At 45.4% G+C, this 20,537-nt stretch overlaps 1 protein-coding gene across 6 annotated transcripts in view; it reads left to right on the top strand.

The window, feature by feature from the left end:
- PKNOX2 (PBX/knotted 1 homeobox 2) overlaps window positions 1-20,537 on the top strand; it is a 645,653-nt gene that overhangs the window by 447,319 nt on the left and 177,797 nt on the right. For all 6 annotated transcript variants that reach the window (XM_034754698.1, XM_034754693.1, XM_034754697.1 and 3 more), the window contains one exon: window positions 17,206-17,377. In XM_034754698.1, the coding sequence (XP_034610589.1) occupies window positions 17,206-17,377 (172 nt within the window). The remainder of the gene's footprint in view (window positions 1-17,205; window positions 17,378-20,537) is intronic.

Here is a 20,537-nt window from a genome sequence, read left to right as displayed (position 1 = left end):
TTGAAAAAGGAATTTGTGCAGTGTGCAGAGGTTGGGGGGTATGCTGCTCAACTCCTACCACCTGGCATTACTGCTTGGATTATTAGTTCCTGGTAATTTAGTGCCCTTGCACAGGGTCGATTTGTGCCTTTCATTTCTAATTGATCTAGTGGCTGTTTAAATGGCAGCAGGCATCTGTTGAGAGTTGGAAGGTTCATAAGGCGCAATAATTCATAACACCGTCTGGAATTTGCCTTTCATATCGCTCAGCTAAACCTCTGCAGGGCTGCCTAAATTATGACCGCTGAGGCTTTCTTTCGTATTCTATTCAGGTCTTGGAGAATCTTGCATTAAACTGGGATCAGTCTAGATTAGACTATAATATGCTGCGGTATTAGTGGCTGCAAATGAAGACTTATACCAGAGTTTAACCCCTTCACCTGACTTTCTCTTTGTCTTGGTCCTGGAAGGCTCGGCTCATCTGTTGTTTCCTCTGATTTGTTGGTGGGTTTAATAGATCTTTCAGCTTGCTGGACTCCTGGGAGCATGAAGTGTCCAAGACTTTTAAAAAATTAAAGCACACTTGCTTTGATTAAATAAGGTGCCTTAGTGAAACAGACACATGTTTTTTTTTCAATTCCCCACAAATATATAGGGAGGAAGAGACAGGCTACCAGGTGTCATGTTAGGAATGTGTTACAAATTTAAGGAGCTCTACTGCCAACCCGCTGTATGGATTTGGAGAGTAGTTAAGTTATTTGTAATACAGTTCTTGTCCTTCCCATTTCCTCGGGATTTGATAAGCGTGAGCAGCCAAATAAAGTTCTACCATCCCATGTTTAAATGCAGCTTCAACTTGCAATCCCTAGCTTTACACAACATTAGTGTTTGGATTTAGCTGTTTTTTTAAAACCTGAAATACCAACTCTTCTTTCAGGAGACAGAGTGTTTATTACTTTTTCACTGACAGAGCTTTGACTGCCCTTATTCGCAGGAGAAACATGGCAACTCACCAATCTGGGATTAACCGGAAAAATGAAAAGCCAGTTGCAAGCAGCTTTACAGAAGGGGTGTGGGATAGCTCAGTGGTTTGAGCATTGGCCTGCTAAACCCAGGGTTGTGAGTTCAATCCTTGAGGGGGCCATTTAGGGAACTGGGGTAAAAATCTGTCTGGGGATTGGTCCTGCTTTGAGCATGTGGTTGGACTAAATGAGATCCCTTCCAACCCTGATATTCTATGATTCTGGGCAGTGTCATCCCTACTCAGGGATAATGGGGAGGGGAGTGAGGCTCATACCTCTGAAATGCAGCTTCACAATTGAAGTATGTCACATTGCCCCCCACATTCTGATTGGCACCCCTCCAATCCAGCTTGTTTTAATGACGGCTCTAATTCCCTCTCATTCAGGGAAGAGGCCTGCAGATATCTGGATGTCCATAAAAGCGTTTCTATCATCAGCCAAGTCTAGACCAGACGAGTTTGTGTAGGGGCGTGGAGTTGTTTTAATTTGCTGAGCGTTCCCTGGAAGACTAGTTGGTGCTTTGGTGGTAGTGATACACTGCCACATGAAGGCTGAACTCACCTCACCTAGGTTTGAACTCAAATGTTATTGATTTTGCATTCTGCTTAGGAGACTTGAGCGGAAAGGCAAAATAGCCAATGAAAAATGGGGTGAACCATGCAGCAGAGATGGGGCAGAGTAAAAAATCCAGTGTGGAAAAGTAGCAGGCAGAGGAGAAAGAGACATTCTAAGACAAAGATGAATGCAGCATGTAGCTCTTTGACTCAGTGAATGAGTTGCACCAGTGTAGCAGAGCCAGATTGCTTCCCACAGAGCTGTGCAGTCCGTGTAAGAGCCACTGACCACATAGTGGTCACATTGAACCCCTACAGGGGGAAGGGTTATGATAGGGGAGTGCTTTGAAGTGTCTGGCGCTAGTCCCAGTGGCACATGACATGGCAGAGAGTACTGCTGTGCACTGATTGTCCTGTGTGCTCCGTGGGGGAAATTACCCATGTTTTACAGTTCTTTCCTAGGAGTTATTACATTTAAAAAAAAATTATACACATGTAAATAGTTATTTTCATCTAATATTTCATCTATTTATTGCCATTCTGAGTTTTGTTCATTTGTTTCACTGTACTGGGTATTATATTTATTTCTTTTATATTATATTAATGCATTTTATATTCCGTATGAAGCAAAATGTTAGACAATGTCCATTTTAACAGGTGATTCGTTTATTATAATCTATAGAGATATGTGGGGCCAGATTCTTCCTGGTGTTTTAGGAAGTCATTTGCACCTATACAAAGTACGTGCAAAATGTTGCCAAAGCAGAATAATAACAAGAAGCAACACAATGAAGAATTAGGCCCAAAATGTATAATACAAACACAACTAATAATAGACTGTCATTAGTTGGGCTCAGCCTTTCCCTCCCTATTCTGTTAAATAGCAGCCCAAGTTAGACTGCTAGGAACTGATCCAATGCCCATTGAAATCAATGGCAGTATTTCCCTTGGCCCAAATGTCCAAGGTCCCTTTCTTCTAGCAGGTGTGAGAACTTCCTATATTCATCAGGCAGCTTGTCACTCTGTTGCCAAGTTGAAGAACTTTAGATCACAGCCCTGGAGACCAGTGGTTTTCAGCCTGTGGCCTGCGGACCCAAAGGGGTCTGTACCGTGACTATGTCGATCTAATTTTTAAGTGTAGACCAGGGCTTAGCCTGCCACACTGTCTCTCTAGAGGAGAAGAGGAGGTTTTAAATAACATTTCAAAGGTCAGTAAAAGAAGCATGTTCTAGAAGTCAATTTGCTGTATGGCTGCTCTTGGGTCTGAATATAATAGATTCCTAGATTCCAAGGCCAGAAGGGATCATTGTGATCATCTCATCTGACCTCCTGTATCACACAGGCCAGAGAACTGTCCCACAATAATTCCCAGAGCAGATCTTGTAGAAAATCATCCAAGCTCGATTTAAAAATGGTCAGAGATGGAGAATCCACCACGACCCTTCTTAAATTGTTCCAATGGTTAATTACTTTCAGCGTTAAAAACGTGTACCTTGTTTCCAGTCTGAATTGGTGTAGCTTCAACTTCCAGACACTGGATCATGCTCTACCTTTCTCTGCTAGATTGAAGAGCCCGTTGCTAAATATTTGTTCCCTATGGGTATGTCTACACAGCAAAGAAAATCCATGGCTGGCCCATGCCATGGGCTCACAGGGCTCAGGCGGTGGGGCTATTTCATTGCTCTGAGGACTTTCAAGCTGAAGCCTGGGCTCTAGGACCCAGCAAGGTGGAGGGGTCCCAGAGCTCACACTCCAGCCTGGCCTGGAGGTCTACACAGCCATGAAACAGCCCTGTGGCCTGAGCCTTGCATGTCTGAGTTGGCTGGCATGGGCCAGCTACGAGTTTTTCTTTGCTGTGTAGACATACCCTATATAGATACTTACAGATTGTAATAATTAACCTTCTCTTTATTAAGCTAAATAGATTGAGCTCTTTGAGTCTATCACTATTAGGCATGTTTTCTAATCCTTTAATGATTCTCATGACTCTTCTCTGAATCCTCTCCACTTTATTGACCTCCTTCTTGAATTGTGGATATCAGATCTGGACACGGTATTCTAGCGGTGGTTACAACAGTGCCAAATATAGAGGAATAACCTCTCTATTCCTAATTGAGACCCCCTGTTTATGCATCCCACGATCGCATTCGCTCTTTTGGCCACAGCATTGCATTGTAGCTCATGATTATCCATCTTGATCCCCAAATCTTCTTCAGAGTCACTGCTTCCCTGGATAGAGTCCCCTGTCTTGTCAGTATAGCCTACATTCTTTGTTCCTAGAGCTATATATTTGCATTTAGCCATATTAAAGCACATATTATTTGTTTGCACCCGGTTTACCAAGCGATCCAGATCGCTCTGAATCAGTGACCTGTCCTCTTCATTATTTACCACTCCCCTATTTTTGAGTCATTTGCAAACTTTATCAGTGGTGATTTAATGTTTTCTTCCAGGTTTCAGAGTAGCAGCCTTGTTAGTCTGTATCCTCAAAAAGAACAGGAGTACTTGTGGCACCTTAGAGACTAACAAATTTATTAGAGCATAAGCTTTCGTGGGCTACTGCCCACTTCTTCGGATGCATATGGAGTGGAACATATATTGAGGAGATATATATACACGCATACAGAGAGCATGAACAGGTGGGAGTGCCTCTCAGAGTTGGTAAGACAACTCCCACCTGTTCATGCTCTCTGTATGCGTGTATATATATCTCCTCAATATATGTTCCACTCCATATGCATCCGAAGAAGTGGGCAGTAGCCCACGAAAGCTTATGCTCTAATAAATTTGTTAGTCTCTAAGGTGCCACAAGTGCTCCTGTTGTTTTCTTCCAGTCACTGATAAAAATGTGAAATAGTGAAAGGTCAAAAACTGATCCCTACAGGACCTCACTGGAAACACATTTGTTTGATGGTGACTCCACATTTACAGTTATAGTTTGAGACCTACGGTATCTATTAGCCAGTTTTGAATATGCTTAATATCGGCCATGTTAATTTTATATTGTTCTATTTTTTTAATCAAAATGTCATACAATAATAAGTCAAATGCCTTACAGAAGACTAAGTATATTACACCAAGTATATTAGCTATATCAACCAAACTTGTAATTTTATTTCATCAAAAAAAAAAGATATCAAGTTAGTCTGACAGGATCTAGTTTCCATAACTCCATGTTGATTTGCATTAATACCTTCCTTTAATTCTTTATTAATCAAATCCCATATTAATTGCTCCATTATCTTGCCCGGGATCAATGTCAGGCTGACAGGCCTTTAATTACCTGGGTCATCCTGTGACAATAATTGGCACATTAGCTTTCTGGCACTACCCCAGTGTTCCAACACTTATTGAAATCAACATGAATGGTCCAACAAGCTTCTCAGCCACATCTTTTAAAACTCCTGGGTGCAAGTTATATGGATCTGCTGATTTTAAAATGTTTGACTTTAGTAGCGTCTGTTTAAGATCCTACAGAGATACTAGTGGAATGGAAAGGATGTTGTTTTCACCATATGGTGAGACTGTATCATCTGTTTTCCTCCAAACACAGAATAGAAATATCTGTTGAACACTTCTGCCTTCTTGATACTTCTACCATTTCCATCTAGTAATGGACTAATGCCATTGTCAGGATTCTTTTTGTTCCTAAAATATTTTATTGTCTTTGACCCTGCTGGCCATCGATTTCTCCTTGTGTCCCTTTGCTTCCCTTGTAAATAACTGCCTTTGCTTCTCCTCTAAACCAGGTCAATTTTTTAACCAGTATGCTCTTCCTCAATTGTGGGATTGTGGCCTTTTGGGCATCTAGTGCAGTGTTCTTAAATTGTTCCCAATTAGCATTCACATTTTTCTGATTAAATTCTTCCTCCCAGTTGATCTGGCTTGTAACCCTTTTCAGCGTTATGAAACTGGCCCCATTAAAGCACCAAGTATTTTACGTGCCTGCAATGTGTTCTGGTTGCACATTATAAATGTGATGAAGTCATGCTCACTAGTACCTAAGCTACTCTAATTTTTAGTTCTGTGATCAGTTCCTCTTTATCTGTTAAGACAGTGGTCCCCAACGCAGTGCCCGCGGGCGCCATGGCGCCCACCGGGGCATTTATGTGCGCCCGCCTACTGCCCAGCAGGGGAGAGAAGCTGTGGCCCCGTGCCTGCCGGGGACAGAGAACTCCGGGGCTGCAGGCTGCGGGTGCCGGTGTTCTCTATCCCCGGCAGGCGTGAGGCCTGCCTAGTGCCCAGCAGGGGAGAGAAGCCGGGGCCCCGCGCCTGCTGGGGACAGAGTACTCCGGGGCTGCGGGCGCCGGTGTTCTCTGTCCTCGCGGCTTCTCTCCGGCTTCTCTCTTTTCTCTGGATTCATATATTATGTAATATTAAATATGATGTTTTTCGTATTATTTAATGTACAAATACAAAATAAGCCTTGAAAACACGAATGTGCTACTGGCCACAAAAAGGTTGGGGACCACCGTGTTAAGACAAGGTCTAATAAAGGATTTCCCCATGTTGGTTGCAACGCTTTTTGAGTTAGGAAATTGTCGCCACAGTGTTTAGAAATTCTAAGGCTGTGTTAGTCCTGGCAGCATGAGACTTCCAGCATAGGACACTCAAATTGAATTCCCCCATGATAACACAGCCTTTTTTCCTACACATTATAGACAGGTGCCTAAAGAGGCGGTCATCCCGTTCCTTAGTGTGATTTAGTGGTCTGTAGCGGACACCAACTAGTACCCCATCTTGTGCTTTATCTCTTAGGATGTTGAACCATAAGCATTTAAGATCATTTCTTCCATGTATCAGTGACTCAGAAATAGATAATGCAGTTGCCCTTCCCTTTTGGACACTCAGCCCTTTCTAAATGTGTTATAACATTGATGTTAACATTCCAGTTTTGCGAATCATCCCCCCAGGTTTCCAAAATACCACCTAGATCAAAGCTATGCTCATAAATGATCAATTCCAATTCCTTGTGTTTATTACGCAGGCTCCTAGCACTGGTGTGTAGGAAATTAAAGACTTTCTTCTTTTCATGTCCTTTAGTTCCTTGGTTAATTTTGTTCTTCTTCAAGTTGTGTCCCTATGGCTTCTCCACTCTAGGTGCGCTTGTGCCTCAGATTGGAGATTTTAGGTAGCAGTGTCCATTTGGCCTGTGCATGTCCCTCCTTGTCTCGTGTGCTGCATCAGGCTATAAAGCTCTGCGTGAGCAAACTGCTCTCAGTTTTCCCTCAACTGCCTTGCCCTAAGACAGAGACTCAGCAGCATCCCAGTTGAGATTACTTCAACCGTTTTTTTCCTCTCATTCATAATAGTTAGTGTTAGTTCCTAGAGTTTCTTTTAGTTAGTGGTAGTAATCCTTTTCCTTTTCTTTTTTTAAGTGTACCAAAAAAAAAATTGAAAAACATATTGTTATTAGGTTTGCAGCTGTTGCCCATCTGACTATTTTTCTTTATTTCTTCCCCTCAGGGGAATTGAAATCCAGAAAGTTTATGCCCGGTTCTCATGGGTTTAACCATCGCCTTTCATGCTGAGAGGCTATCCCAGTCAGTGATGGACATTCCCACTGTATGCACTGTCTCGAGGAGTCACACATTCCTCAAAAATGTAATTTCTGCATCAAGTTAAAGTTGGGGGGCAGAAAAAAACAGGAACTAAAAGTGTGTCTCCTTATGATGAAGAGTTTGCTCTGACCAGCTTCTGACTTCAGCCCTGGGAACCCCCATACAACGGTCCCCAACCAGGCCAACTGCATCAGCTTCTTCCATGCAACATTCCCCTAGAGATTCAAAGAGGAAATCGCTGGAATCCTCTCGAAAAGTCTCTAGGAAGTGGGCTTCAAGTCCACTGGGTAAAGAATCTACTGCAAAGAGACAGTCCCCGACCATATTGACCACCTCAGCATCCACTGATCTCCGACTCAGTACCCACAAGGCAGCAGGCTCCTTAGGTACCATCACCACCAGCAAGTATAAGGATTTTAAGAGTTCAGGCTCTAGAAGATCAGTACCATCAGATGAACAGAGCAGCAGAGAGATCAGCTGTTCTAAACTGGTACTGACAGAATCCCCTAGGGCCTTGGTACCAACCCCTTTGGTCTTATGCACCACCTCAGTGGCCCTACTGGGATTCTTGGCGCCTTACCCTAGTGCTTCTTGCTGGGAAAAGAGAAGGCACTTCCCACCAGCTTTTCTCTCTAGGGCTCCTGATCCACAAGATGAGACCTTTGAGGAACAGGAAGTGAGATTGGACAAAGAGATTATTTTGACAACCAACTTCTTCATCCATCCCTGACGAAACTGTTATGCCTCCACCACGGTCCTTGGCAGATGATTTTAAACAATTTCATGACCTTATTAAAAGGATAGCAGACTCTTTGCAAATTCTACTAGAGGAAGTTAAGGAGTCGCAACATAAGTTACTTGGTACCCTGCACACCTCGTCTGCCCGCATCACATTACCCATTAATGAGGCCTTGTTGGATCCAGCAAAAGTAATATGGCATATTACATGCATCCGAAGAAGTGGGCATTCACCCACGAAAGCTTATGCTCCAATACATCTGTTAGTCTTAAAGGTGCCACAGGACTCTCTGTTGCTTTTTACAGATCCAGAATAACACGGCTACCCCTCTGATTCATGGCATACTCTGGCCACAATACCACCCACCTGTAAGAGAGTGGGCAAAAGATACTATGTTTCCTCCAACAACTCAGACTTTTTATTTTCACATCCATCCCAAAACTCCCTCGTGGTTGATGCTGTGAATTAACGTGGCAGACAGCACCATGCTAAATTGATGTCATACTACAAAGATTTTAAGAGTCTTGATTTATTTGGCTGTAAATCATACTTGTCAGCTACCTTACAATTTAAGATCGTCAATTACCAAGCTCTTATGGCAAAACATAGCCATACTAATTACTCAAAACTGAATGCCTTTATTGAGCATCTTCCAGTGGTAGATGGACCAGAGGGAGCAATTTAGGTGATCATTGCAGAGGGCCAACTGCTTGCAAGGACATCTCTGCAGGCCTCTTTGAATGCAGCTGAGGCATTCAAAGGAGAGGCTGAGAGAACTGGGTTTATTTAATCTACAGAAGAGAAGAGTGAGGGGGGATTTGATAGCAGCCTTCAACCACCCGAAGGGCGGTTCCAGAGAGGATGGAGCTCGGCTGTTCTCAGTGGTGGCAGATGACAGAACAAGAAGCAATGGTCTCAGGTTGCAGTGCGGGAGGTCTAGGTTGGATATTAGGAAACACTATTTCACTAGGAGGGTTGTGAAGCACTAGAATAGGTTATCTAGGAAGGTGGTGGAATCTCCTTCCTTAGAGGTTTTTAAGGTCAGGCTTGACAAAGCCGCGGCTGGGATGATTTAGTTGGTCCTACTATGAGCAGGGGATTGGACTAGATGACCTCCTGAGGTCTCTTCCAACCCTAATCTTCTATGATTCTATGACACAGCTGTTTTTTCCTTCTTCATGGTGGTGGTCATGAGGAGGGCTCCCTGGCTTTAGTTCTCAGGTTTTCTGAGGGGAGTGCAAGCTACAGTCAAGGACCTCCCTTTTGAGGGATCAAAGTTGTTTGCCAAGAAAATTGACAAATTCTTGCACACCTTGAAAGACTCTAGAGCCACCTTGCACGCTCTTGGAATTTATACCGCTGCACAAAAAAGAAGATTCAGTAAGTCCCAGATTGCACAGAGATCTCAGCCTACCCAGTTTCCTGCCTCTCAGAGGCATTATGAACCCCAGCACAAGAGACAACAATTTCAGAGAAAGAGACCAGCTGCTATGCAGGCATAGACTTCACAACTAACGAGCTTGAAAAATCAATTTTAACAGGTTGGTCAACGTCCTGATACTCGTGAGGGAATTCTGCACAAAAAAAAATAAAAATTTTATGCACAATATTGCAAAATTCTGCATATTTTATTTGTCAAAATAACACGTGCCAATTTCAATTATTTTGGTAATTTTTTTTTCAAAATACCTGTCAACAAGTATGTCTGTAACAATACAGACAACAAAAAAGATTCAGGAAATGTTTTTTGACAAATGGATTCCTTACGGGGTATATTAATACAGACCTTTGAGTAATAATTCATTTAAGCTACAATATAGAAATGCATTTCCCGCACCCCTCTGAAGAAGTGTGAAGGCTTGGTGGAGTCAGGGGTAACGGAAGAGCTGAAGGAGATGGAAGTAATTTGTTGGAAGGAACCAGGGTGTGAACTTGAAGAGTTGTTGGGTGTGGGTGGGAGAAGTATTGAACAAGTTTTTTTTTCTGGGCGGGGGGAAGGGATTGATGTGGAGACGTCCCCATGCAGACCCTGGATGACCCCTAGTCTCTCTCATTCATTCAGGCACATCTGCCCCTGTCCCCATGTGTCCTTGTATCCCCACTCAGCCACCCCACCTCCCCCATCCTGATGTATCCCTGTACCCCCACCTCAGCCACCCTCCTTCCCCTGTGGCCCTGCACCCCCAATCAGCCACCCCCTCTCCCTGTCCCCATGTGTCCTTGCACCCCCATCCCTATGAGTCCCTGCACCCCCACTCAGCCACCCTCCTCCCTGTGTGTCCCTGCACCCCCTCTCCCATTCAGCCTCTGCCCCAGTCTGTCCCCTCCCACTAGCCCTTCTGCACCCCAGTCTATGACCCCCTAGCAGTTCCACGTGCCCCACGCTGTCTGCCCCCCCCAAATCCCATGCCTCCTAACCTTGTCTCACAGACAGGGTGCTGTGAGGAAGGAGCCTCTTCTTTTCCCTATCCGCAGCTAGAGTTGCTCCTGACTGGGAGTGGCTTCTTTGGCACCACTGCAGCTCCATGGGCAAAAGGCATAACTACCACACTTCTCTGGCAGAATGTATTTTCTGCAGAGAAAAATATTCTGTGCGGGACATGAATTCTGTACATGTGCAGTGGTGCAGAATTCCCTCAGGAGTAGCCTGAGTTACCACACCCATTCTTATCTGCTGCAACAATCCATGTGTTTCCCCCGCTTCAATGACCACCTTTTTCATTTTTGTCAGAACAAAGAACATATCACTATGGTCAAGTGGGTGTAGGATATTATTTCAATAGGATAATCTATTTTATCTTCCTCACCCCACCCTCCCCGTTCCTCTTCAGGGACCCCTCTCAACAGCACCTTTTGCGACAGGAAATCGATTCTCTCCTGAATCTGGGTGCTATAGAATTAGTTCCTATCCAACACAGAGGGAAGGGATTTTACTCCAGGTAGTTCCTGGTACCAAAAGAGAATGGCTGTTGGAGAGCCAGTCTAGTTCTAAGATCACGCAACAGATTTGTAAATGTTTAGTGGTTCAAAATGGTAACCCTTGCAGCAATGATTCCATCACTGGATGAAGGGGACTGGTTCTCAGCCGTCAACCTCCAGGACACTTACTTCCATTTAGCAATCCACCCCTCCCACAGAAGGTTTCTATGATTCACCCTGGGTCAAGAGCACTTTCAATACACAGTGCTCCTGTTCAGTCTCTCCTCTGCACACAAAGTGTTCTCAAAAGTCCTTTCTGTGGTAGTGACACATCTCCACAAACAAAGAATCCTGATCTTCCCATACTTAGATAATTGCCTGCTCAAAGCGCGGTCCTTCAACAAAGATTTGATGGCCACTCAGAAGGCCGGGGACCTATTCCTCTGACTGAGACTACAATTAAACATCCAAAAGTCCATCTTCACTCTGGTACAACATCTGGTGTTCATAGAAGTCTACCTCAATGCAGTAACAGCCAAAGCATTCCTTTCCTCGCACAGTTTCAAAAACCAAGCAATGTAGTCTCTGCAGTCCAAATCAGCCCTCAAACATCATCCAGACACTGTCTCCAGCTATTAGGATACATCGCAGCGGGCACCTTTGTAATAAATCACGTGAGACTTCACATGTGCTGCCTTCAAAGGTGGCTCAGAATTATTTACTCACCGAGCAAACACATCTTAAACAAACTACTCTCTACGCCTTTGGTAATTAAAAAGTCCCTCGAATGGTGGAAGAACCCTCACAATGTTTGTGCTGGGGTCTCCGTCATTCAGCCACTCCCAACATAATTAATAACAATGAATGCATCCCTATTGGGAGGGGGAGCCCACCGGAACACCATAGTATTCAAGACAGGTGGTCTCCTCTTGTGTCCACAGTACACATCAACTTGCTGGAACTCATAGCAGTCAGAAATTCCTGTATTCATTTCCTGCCACTGATTAGGGGCAAACATACAAAGATCATGATGGACAGCATGTCATGTACGTTTTACATAAACTGCCCTCTGCGCCAAAGCAGTGAGACTCTGGATTTGGTGCACAGTGCACCAGATCAACATCTCAGCTGTTTACCTTCTGGCATACAAAACACCCCAGCGAATGCTTGCAGCAGATGCTTCTTGTAAGATCACAAATTGGAGAGAGATCCCACTATAGTCCACTGCATATTTCTACATTGGGATGTCCCACAGATAGACCTGTTTGCCAAAGCCAAGAACAAGAAATGCTCCCATTTCTGCTCCAGAGCCGGTCTGGGTCACCACTCCCAGGGAGACGCCTTTCTCCTCCATTGGAACCGAGGACTCTTGTATGTATTTCCACCAATTCCTTTAATATCCAAGGTGATGCTCAAGATAAAGAAAGAAAAATCCAAGATTATTCTCATGGTGCTCACATGACCAAGACAAATATGGTTTCCTTATGTCAGCTCACTGTTTGTCATCCAATCATTCTCCAGCCTGTTCCCCATCTTCTCTCCCAGGATGCTGGTCAAATTCATCTCCCCAATCTCCAGGTTCGAGGCATGGCTGATAGATGGTTCGAGGGGTTAGAAACAACCTGTTCTGAGGACATGGACAGTTCTGTTGCATAGCAGGAAACAGGCCACTCGTGACACATATGTCCAAAAGTGGAAGAGATTCAAATACTGGTGTGACTCAAAGCCCATTTCACCTACATCCTCTCCTCTATCATTTGTACTCGAGCTAAAAAGGTCTGGCTTATCTCTAAGCTCTATAAAGCTGCACCTCACAGCTGTCATGGCCTTCCATCATATGATAGAGGGGTTTTCTGGTTTTGCTCATCCAACAACAAGAAGATTCCTCAAGGGACTGGGTAAGCTCTTTCCACAAATCAAATGCCCCACACTGGCATGGGACCTCAACTTTGTACTACTCTAATGGCGTACTCCCCTTTACTTTTCTTTAAAGACAAGGTCACACTACGTCCACATCCCAAGTTCCTGCTGAAAATATCTTTGGACTTCCATATAAACCAACTTATTCACCTTCCAGTTCTCTTTCCTAAACCACACCAGGTCAAAAGAGATGTGTCATCACACACACATGATGTCAGGAGGGCATTAGCCTTGTATTTAGATAGGACTAAGCCCTTCAGGAAATCTCCCAGACTTTCTCTCAATTGCGGACAGAACTAATCCCCAATTTCCAAGCAAAGACTCTCCAGATGGATATCAGGCTGCACTATTTACTGCTGCCAGTCTCATGATCTTCAATCTCCTTCTAGAATACAAACTCACTCCACGAGATCTCTCTCCACTTCCATAGCCTTCCTCAAGAATGTTCTGGTTGCAGATATATATAGACATATATATGAACATCTATTCATACATTCACTGAACTTTGCGCAGTCACTCACGCCTCAGTGTCCAATGCCATATTTGGCACCACTATTTTATCCTCAATTCTAGACTCGATGCCAGAGCCCTATTGTCATGGGATAGATACACTCCGTCCCAAGTGCCGGGTCACATATGGACAGAAGAAGGAAAAAAACTGTATAGCAGCCAGTTAGGTCTCGTGTTCGTGAATCTGTCTATAAAAAAATGGTAGTATGGCCTAGTGGAGTCAATAAAGCGGCCCTTCCACTCAGGGCAGCATGGCCTAATGGCCAAAGTCAATAAAACGGCCTTTCGCTCAGGTTAATGTGGCACAATTGCCAGAGTCAATAAAATATCCCACTTCTGTGGGATTGTGTGGCTGATTGGCCTATTGGGGAAGTGGGATGCTACGTAGGGTTGTGTGGCACCCAGGGTTGGGGGACTCGGGCCCTCCCTGCTCCTTAGAGTCCCAGCCCAGGCCCCTGGCAGTGGTGGGGGTGCTCACCACTGAGTCAGAGGGATCCTCCCAAAACACGCTGACTGGTTCCCCAGTTCACTCACTGGAGAAAAGTTTAAGTCCCCTGGGCTGCTTCCGACCCTTTCTCCCTCTGCGATGCTCCATGGTTCCCCTGGGTCTCTGGGATTCTCAAATGGGCTAGCTCCTGCCAGCGCGGTCTCTTCTCCAGGCTCATCAGGCAGCCTGGAGTCCATCTGGAGCTCTCTGTGCTGTGGCTTTGTAGTCAGTGCCTGTAGCAGCTCCCTGGAGAGAGCCTGCAGTCTGCGTCCTCTCCCTTCAGCAGCCTGCCCAGACTGAGTTGGGCTGCTTCCTTTCATACTCTGCCTCCAGGCTGAGCATGCACAGCAGAGTCAGAAGGGCGGGTCTTCCTCAGCCTGCAAAGCACAGTTAACCCTTTCGGGCTGGTGTGGGGTAGGTACACCTTGTCACACCCATCCATCTGTTAGGGGTACTGCTGTGGAGTCACCTAGAGGGGAGCACCCATAGGGACACTATTCAAAGAATTAGCGAAGGTTACTCACCTTGTGCAGTAACTGTGGTTCTTTGAGATGTGCCCCCCTATAGGTGCTCCGCTATCTACTCTCCTCCCCTCTGCTTCGGAGTTCTTTTCAATGAGCTTCATGGTAGAGAAGGAACTGAGGGCAGTTCGCCCACACAGCACTATATAGCCCCGGTGCAGGGCATGAGATGGGGATGGCAATGTGTGGGCAGAACGAACTCTGCTACCTAAAATCTCTAATCTGAGGCACATGGGGTGCAAGCCCATCTAGAGTGGCACACCCATAGGGACACACATCTTGAAGAACTACAGTTACTGCACAAGATGAGTTACCTTCTCTTCTCAACATCTTGATTTTGTGCTGAGTGCTCGTATCTTCCCCTGTTTTACCCTTCCCTTTTGCTATTAGTTTAACACCCTCCTGACTACTCTAGCCGGCCTGTCCCCAAAGAGATTGGGTTTCCTACTGAGGCAGAGGCCAGCCTAACTGTACAGCCCCCTCTTTTCACAGAAGATGGGCCATTGTTCCAGAAATCCAAAACCCGCTGCTGCTTACCTAACCAGCGGTTCACTTCCAGAATCTTCCGCCTTCTGTCTTCCTTTGCTCATGGGACAGGAAGGATCTCTGAGGAGATCACTTGAACACTTCGAGTTCCCTGAAGTCTGTTATCTGCGAGATACAGGAAGGATAGAGGTGGTGGGAATCCTTCCAGGGTAGAGGCTGCTAAATACTGAGAGGCAAGAGGCAAGGGAATTAAGTGAAGTGATTAGGCTGGGGATGTAGAGTGACTCGAATGAATGGGTTCTTGTGGATCATCACCTGCACCAGACAAGTCTATATAATAAATAACTTGATAGCAGAGGTGTTCCAAAGTGTGGCAAGTTTGGCAGGTTTTTTACTTGTCTATTTTGTTCCTTGTTATTGTTTGCTAGTATTATTAATTTATTATTATTATTTTATTTTATTATTTTCAACGGTTCAAATACCCTTAAAAGATCAAGAAAAGAGAACATTCCAGAATGTTACAGTGAGCCCATGACTGATATCCACTCCCTTGTGGGAAAGATACTGTAAGGTTCAAAGTGTATCGAGGTGACCTCTCACCCTCCCCTGCTTTTGTTAAGGGGTAATCTTGACCGCAGCTAAGGGGTTCAGGGTAAGAAGACAGTTGAGTGGTTTGAAAAGGTGTTTTGATTCTCTGTTGTACTTAAAAAGGGGTAGGCCTATCCAGTTGTGGTGGGGATTGGGGGGCGATGTGGTGCATTTTGGAGAACTATATCTTATTTCATAGCTAGACACATTCAGAAGAATACAATGTAGGTTTATAGGTATTCAGTTATTAAAACAGGAAGCACATTACAGTCAGTTGGGATGAAATTACCTATAAACAGCCCCTGATTTAGGGCATTGCAGTGTTTTGGATGTCTCATACTGGGCACTAACAATGTTAAGCACCCAAAGTCCAAGGCCACTTTTGACAATTTTGTCTTTGGTGCTCAGGCACTTTCGGCTCAAAATGGACAAGCTGTAGGTGCCATCTGCAACCTGTTGGGTGACCATCTATGAAGACATTATCAGCCATCCAAAGAGCAGGGGTAACAAACTGCAGAAACCACGAGGCAGGATGTTGACTGCCCGTAGGGCAGCAGGTCATGGAATAGTATTGGAGTGGTACATTTGGTTAACATTTGTTACTACAAACCATTGATGGAGGGCTGTAAATTACACGGCACTTTCCAAACACAAGAGACACGTTCTGTGCCCAGGAGAACTGAGAATCTAACTAAGACAAAACACATACAAGACAGCAAGAGTCAGGGGTGGGGGAAACATCATTGTGGGAGGTGGCAATGCAGTGCCTAACCATGCTGGGCTGGTACATCATGAGGCAACTCATGGAAAGGAGGTTTGGGCAAGGGAGGCTGAGGCTTAGACCCTTCGGGTAAGCTCTGTTCGCCTCGGAGGATCTTTTGCAGCCTCACTGGCTGAGCTGGGAGAAATGGTCCAAATTCAATGTTTGGATCATTTTATTTTGGTTGAAATTTTGAATTATGACCAAATAAAGTCCAACACATATGGATTCAATTATCATGGGTCCCAAGACTTTTTTTCAGTTTTGGACCAGCCTCAGGCTCACTGAGGCACAGACCTGAAAGAGAAAGGCTCCCTCCATGGCCATCACACAAGCAATGATTTAAAGAGTCCAACCCAGAGGAGCAAGGCTCCCTCTGACCCCATCAAGGTGAGTACAGCCCTTGGGATCCTTCTCACTGGATCCTTTCATAGGTACGCAAGTGATATGACCCTACGTGCTGCCGCTTTGTGCCCTGCTGGCTCCCTATATGCTGTGATCCACAGGACTGCTGTGCACTATTACTATTATTAGTGCTACTGTGGGCAGAACCAACATCAAATCATGCAGGAGTTCTAGGCCATGGAGAACTTCTTATGTGAACCAAGCATTGTAGATGGTGTCCACTCCCCTCTAAGGGGCCCAAGCGGAGATAGCACAGCCTATAGGAATAGGAAATATAACTGCCACTGCTGTGAAAGTTTACCCTGTTTCTAGAGCATCCAAATCCATCTGCTCAAAACCTCTTCAAAACAACTATAAGTTATGGCACCATCTGACCAACTTCAGTCCAATCAGAATTGGACCATAACCCCTGTAGTAATGTTGGTAACTGACCCTGTGACATTACAGCCAGTGGAATTTGCTTTATAGAACTGATCGGAATAGGGTGCCTACAGATACGTTTGGGAGATTTATCTGTTTGTCTGGCTGCCATTTTGACATTTTAGCAGCATAAGAAATCCCCTACCTCCCAGAGGCAAGTGTAAATTAAAGGTTAGAAAACAAGATGAGAATGAGACTGGAAAAGAGAATGCCCGTGTTTAGCTGGTGAGTGAGTGCAATACTCGCCCACACTCTGGCGCAGAAAGCTGAAATCAGTTAAATACATAGGAAGATGGCTTTACAGAAAGAATGTTGTGATTTCCTGTCTCTCCAGGCATCCTCTTTTCCCACTCCTGACGCTGCTGTTTGAGAAGTGTGAGCAGGCAACACAGGGCTCCGAGTGCATCACCTCTGCCAGCTTTGACGTGGACATTGAGAACTTTGTACACCAGCAGGAGCAGGAACACAAACCATTCTTCAGTGATGACCCCGAACTGGACAACCTGGTAAAGCCCTGGTTCAGACCAGTCCCAGCCCCATTGCTTTGTTTAGCATTTGAGACAACAGGGACATCGCAATGCTTTGCTCTTACGCTATAGGCATCTGAACCCAAAGCCCAAAGGGCAGCAGCTTAGAGAAGTCTCAGGTTGGATGTGTTTTAAGGAGCACATGTTAGATAGTGGTTTTCGAACGGGGTACATGTAATCCGCGGGGTAAACGAGCTCTCGTCAGGGGGGTACGTGAGAAAAATCCTGTAATGGTGGACAACACATTTTATTTAGTAGCAAGATTTTCAAACTGTGGGGCGCACCCCCCAGGGGTGTTGGAGGAATGTTTAGTGGGGCGAGCGGCGATGTGAGGCGGCTCAGTTTTTGAGCTGAGCCCCCTTTGAGTTACAATTTTTGGTTGCGTGTCCCGCCCCCCCCCATGCAGACAGGCTGGGTGCCCCACTGAGGTGAGTCAGGGGGTTAAGGTGGCACTCCTTCCCTGAGCCCTGTGGCGTCGCTGCTCACCCCCTGAACGTTCCTCAGGGTCCCCATGGGGGGACGTGCCCCACAGTTTGAAAACCTCTCGAAGCTGTTGCTAAATGGAAGGCAGAAATCTGGGGTGGTACATATCACCTCTGCCTATCTCAGAGGCACTATCTCAGATGGGGTATGCAGTATACTACATTATTTGTAAGGAAGTACTCAGTCTAAAAAGTTTGAAAACCACTGTATTAGAGCACAGCTGGATAAGCTTGGCAACTGAGATTTTTCAAAAGGAATAATTATAAATCTTAGTCTAAAATTTATAGAAATAGTTTAAGAACATAAGAACTGCCATACTGGGTCAGACCAATGGTTAAGGCTGTGAGTCTGTCACGGAGGTCACGGAAGTCATGGATTCTGTGACTTTGCGGGCCCTCTGTGACTTCTTCAGTGGCCAGTGTGGCTGGCCTGGGGGCGGCCTGAGCAGCTCGGGCCGCCCCTGGGCCAGCTGTACCGACCACAGCAGGGGCAGTCTCAGGCCCCCGCCCCCAGCCCCCCAACAGCAGCAGGAGTTTGGGTGTAGGAGAGGGCTCAGGGGTGGGTTGGGGTGCAGATGGGGGTGAGGGCTCTGGGCAGTGCTTACCTCGGGGTGGGGGGAAGGCTCCCCGGAAGCAGCAACATACCTCTCGTTTGCTAGGCATAGGCGCGGCCAGGCAGCTCTGCGCACTGCCTCCGCCCGCAGGCGCCACCCCCACAGCTCCATTGGCCTCGGTTCCCAGCCAATGGGAGCTGCAGAGCTGGCGCTTGGGGTAGGGGCAGCGTGTGGAGCCCCCTGGTGGCACCTCTGCCTAGGAGATGAGGGACATCATGTCGCCGCTTCTGGAGAGCCATGCAGAGCCTGGTAGGGAGCATGTCAGCCCCGCCTACTCCCCCCTACCAGCACCAGGGTTCCTGGGCTACGTGCCTCTGCCTGCCCTTCCGAGCACCCGCAATGTCCCCAGCCCCCTCCCCCAGAGCACCCGCGGCACCCCTGGCTCCCTCCCCCAGAGTACCTGCAGTAACCCTGGGTTGCCCCCTTCCCCAAACCACTCCAGTTTTAGTTAGGGGTATATAGTACAAGTCATGGACAAGTCACAGGCCGTGAATTTTTGTGTACTGCCTGTGTCCTGTCCATGACTTTTACTAAAAATACCCATGACTAAAACGTAGCCTTATCAATGGTCCATCTAGCACAGGATCCTGTCTTCTGACAGTGGTCAATGCCAGACGCTTCAGAACGAATGAACAGGCCAATAATCGTTTGAGCCATCCCCTGTCATCCCCTCCCAACTTCTGGTAGTGAGAGGCTAGGGACACCAGAGCATAGGGTTGCATCCCTGGCCATCTTGTCTAATAGCCACTGATGGACCTATTCTCCATGAATTTATCTAATTACTTTTTTTGAACCTGGTTATAGTTTTGCCCTTCACAACATCCCAATGAATTCCACAGGTTAACTGTGCATTGTATGAAGAAGTACTTCCCTTTGTTTTTTTTAAACCTGCTGCCTATTAACTTCACTGGGTGACCCCTGGTTGTTGTGTTGTGTGAAGGAGTAAATCACACCTCCTTATTCACTTTCTCCCTACCAGTCATGATTTTATAGACCTTTATCAGATCCCCCTTAGTTTTTTAATCTCTGCTCATATGGAAGTTGTTCCATGCCCTTAATCATTTTTGTTGCCCTTCTCTGTACCTTTTATAATTTTAATATATCCTTTTTTGAGATGGGGCAACCAGAAGTGCATACAGTATTCAAGATCTGGGTGTGCCCTGGATTTATAAAGTGGCATTAAGATATTACTGTCTTATTATCTATCCCTTTCCTAATGGCTCCTAAGATTCTGGTAGATTTTTTGATAGCCACTGCATATTGAGTGGATGTTTTCAGAGAACTATCCACAATGACTCAAAGATCTCATTTCTGAGTAGTAACAACTAATTGAGATCATTTTGTATATTTAGTTGAGATTATATTTTCCAATGCACATTAATTTGCATTTATCAACATTGAATTTCATTTACCATTTTGTTGCCCAGTCACCCAGCTTTGTGATTATAACTCTTCTCAGTGTGCTTCGGACTTACTTACCTTGGGTAATTTTGTGTTACCTATAAATTTTGCCACTTCAGTATTTACCCCTCTTTCCAGATCATTTCTGAATATGTTTAAATAGCACTGGTATCAGTACAGATCCATGGGGGAACCACTATTTACCTCTCTCCATTCTGAGAACCGACCATTTATTCATCCCTTTGTTTCCTGTCTTTTAACCAGTTACTGATCCATGAGAGGACCTTCCTTCTTATCCCATGACAGCTTACTTTACTTAAGAGTCTTGGTGAGGGACCTTGTCAAAGGCTTTCTGAAAGTCCATGTACACTATATCTGCTGGATCACTCTTTTCCCCGTATTTGTTGACCACTTCAAAGAATTCTAATAGATTGACGAGGCATGATTTGCCTTTACAAAAGCCATGTTGACTCTTCTTCAACAAATCGTGTTCATCTTTGTGTCAGATAATTCAGTTCTTCACTGTAATTTCAACCACTTTGCCTGGTACTGAAGTTAAGTAAGCCGCTGGTCTGTAATTGCCAAGATCACCTTTGGAGCCTTTTAAAAAAAAATGGTGTCACATTAGCTATCCTCCAGTCA

This window comes from Trachemys scripta, chromosome 21, assembly GCF_013100865.1.
Source record: "Trachemys scripta elegans isolate TJP31775 chromosome 21, CAS_Tse_1.0, whole genome shotgun sequence".
Lineage (NCBI taxonomy): Eukaryota > Metazoa > Chordata > Testudines > Emydidae > Trachemys > Trachemys scripta.
This window is presented reverse-complemented; position numbering and strand designations above follow the sequence as displayed.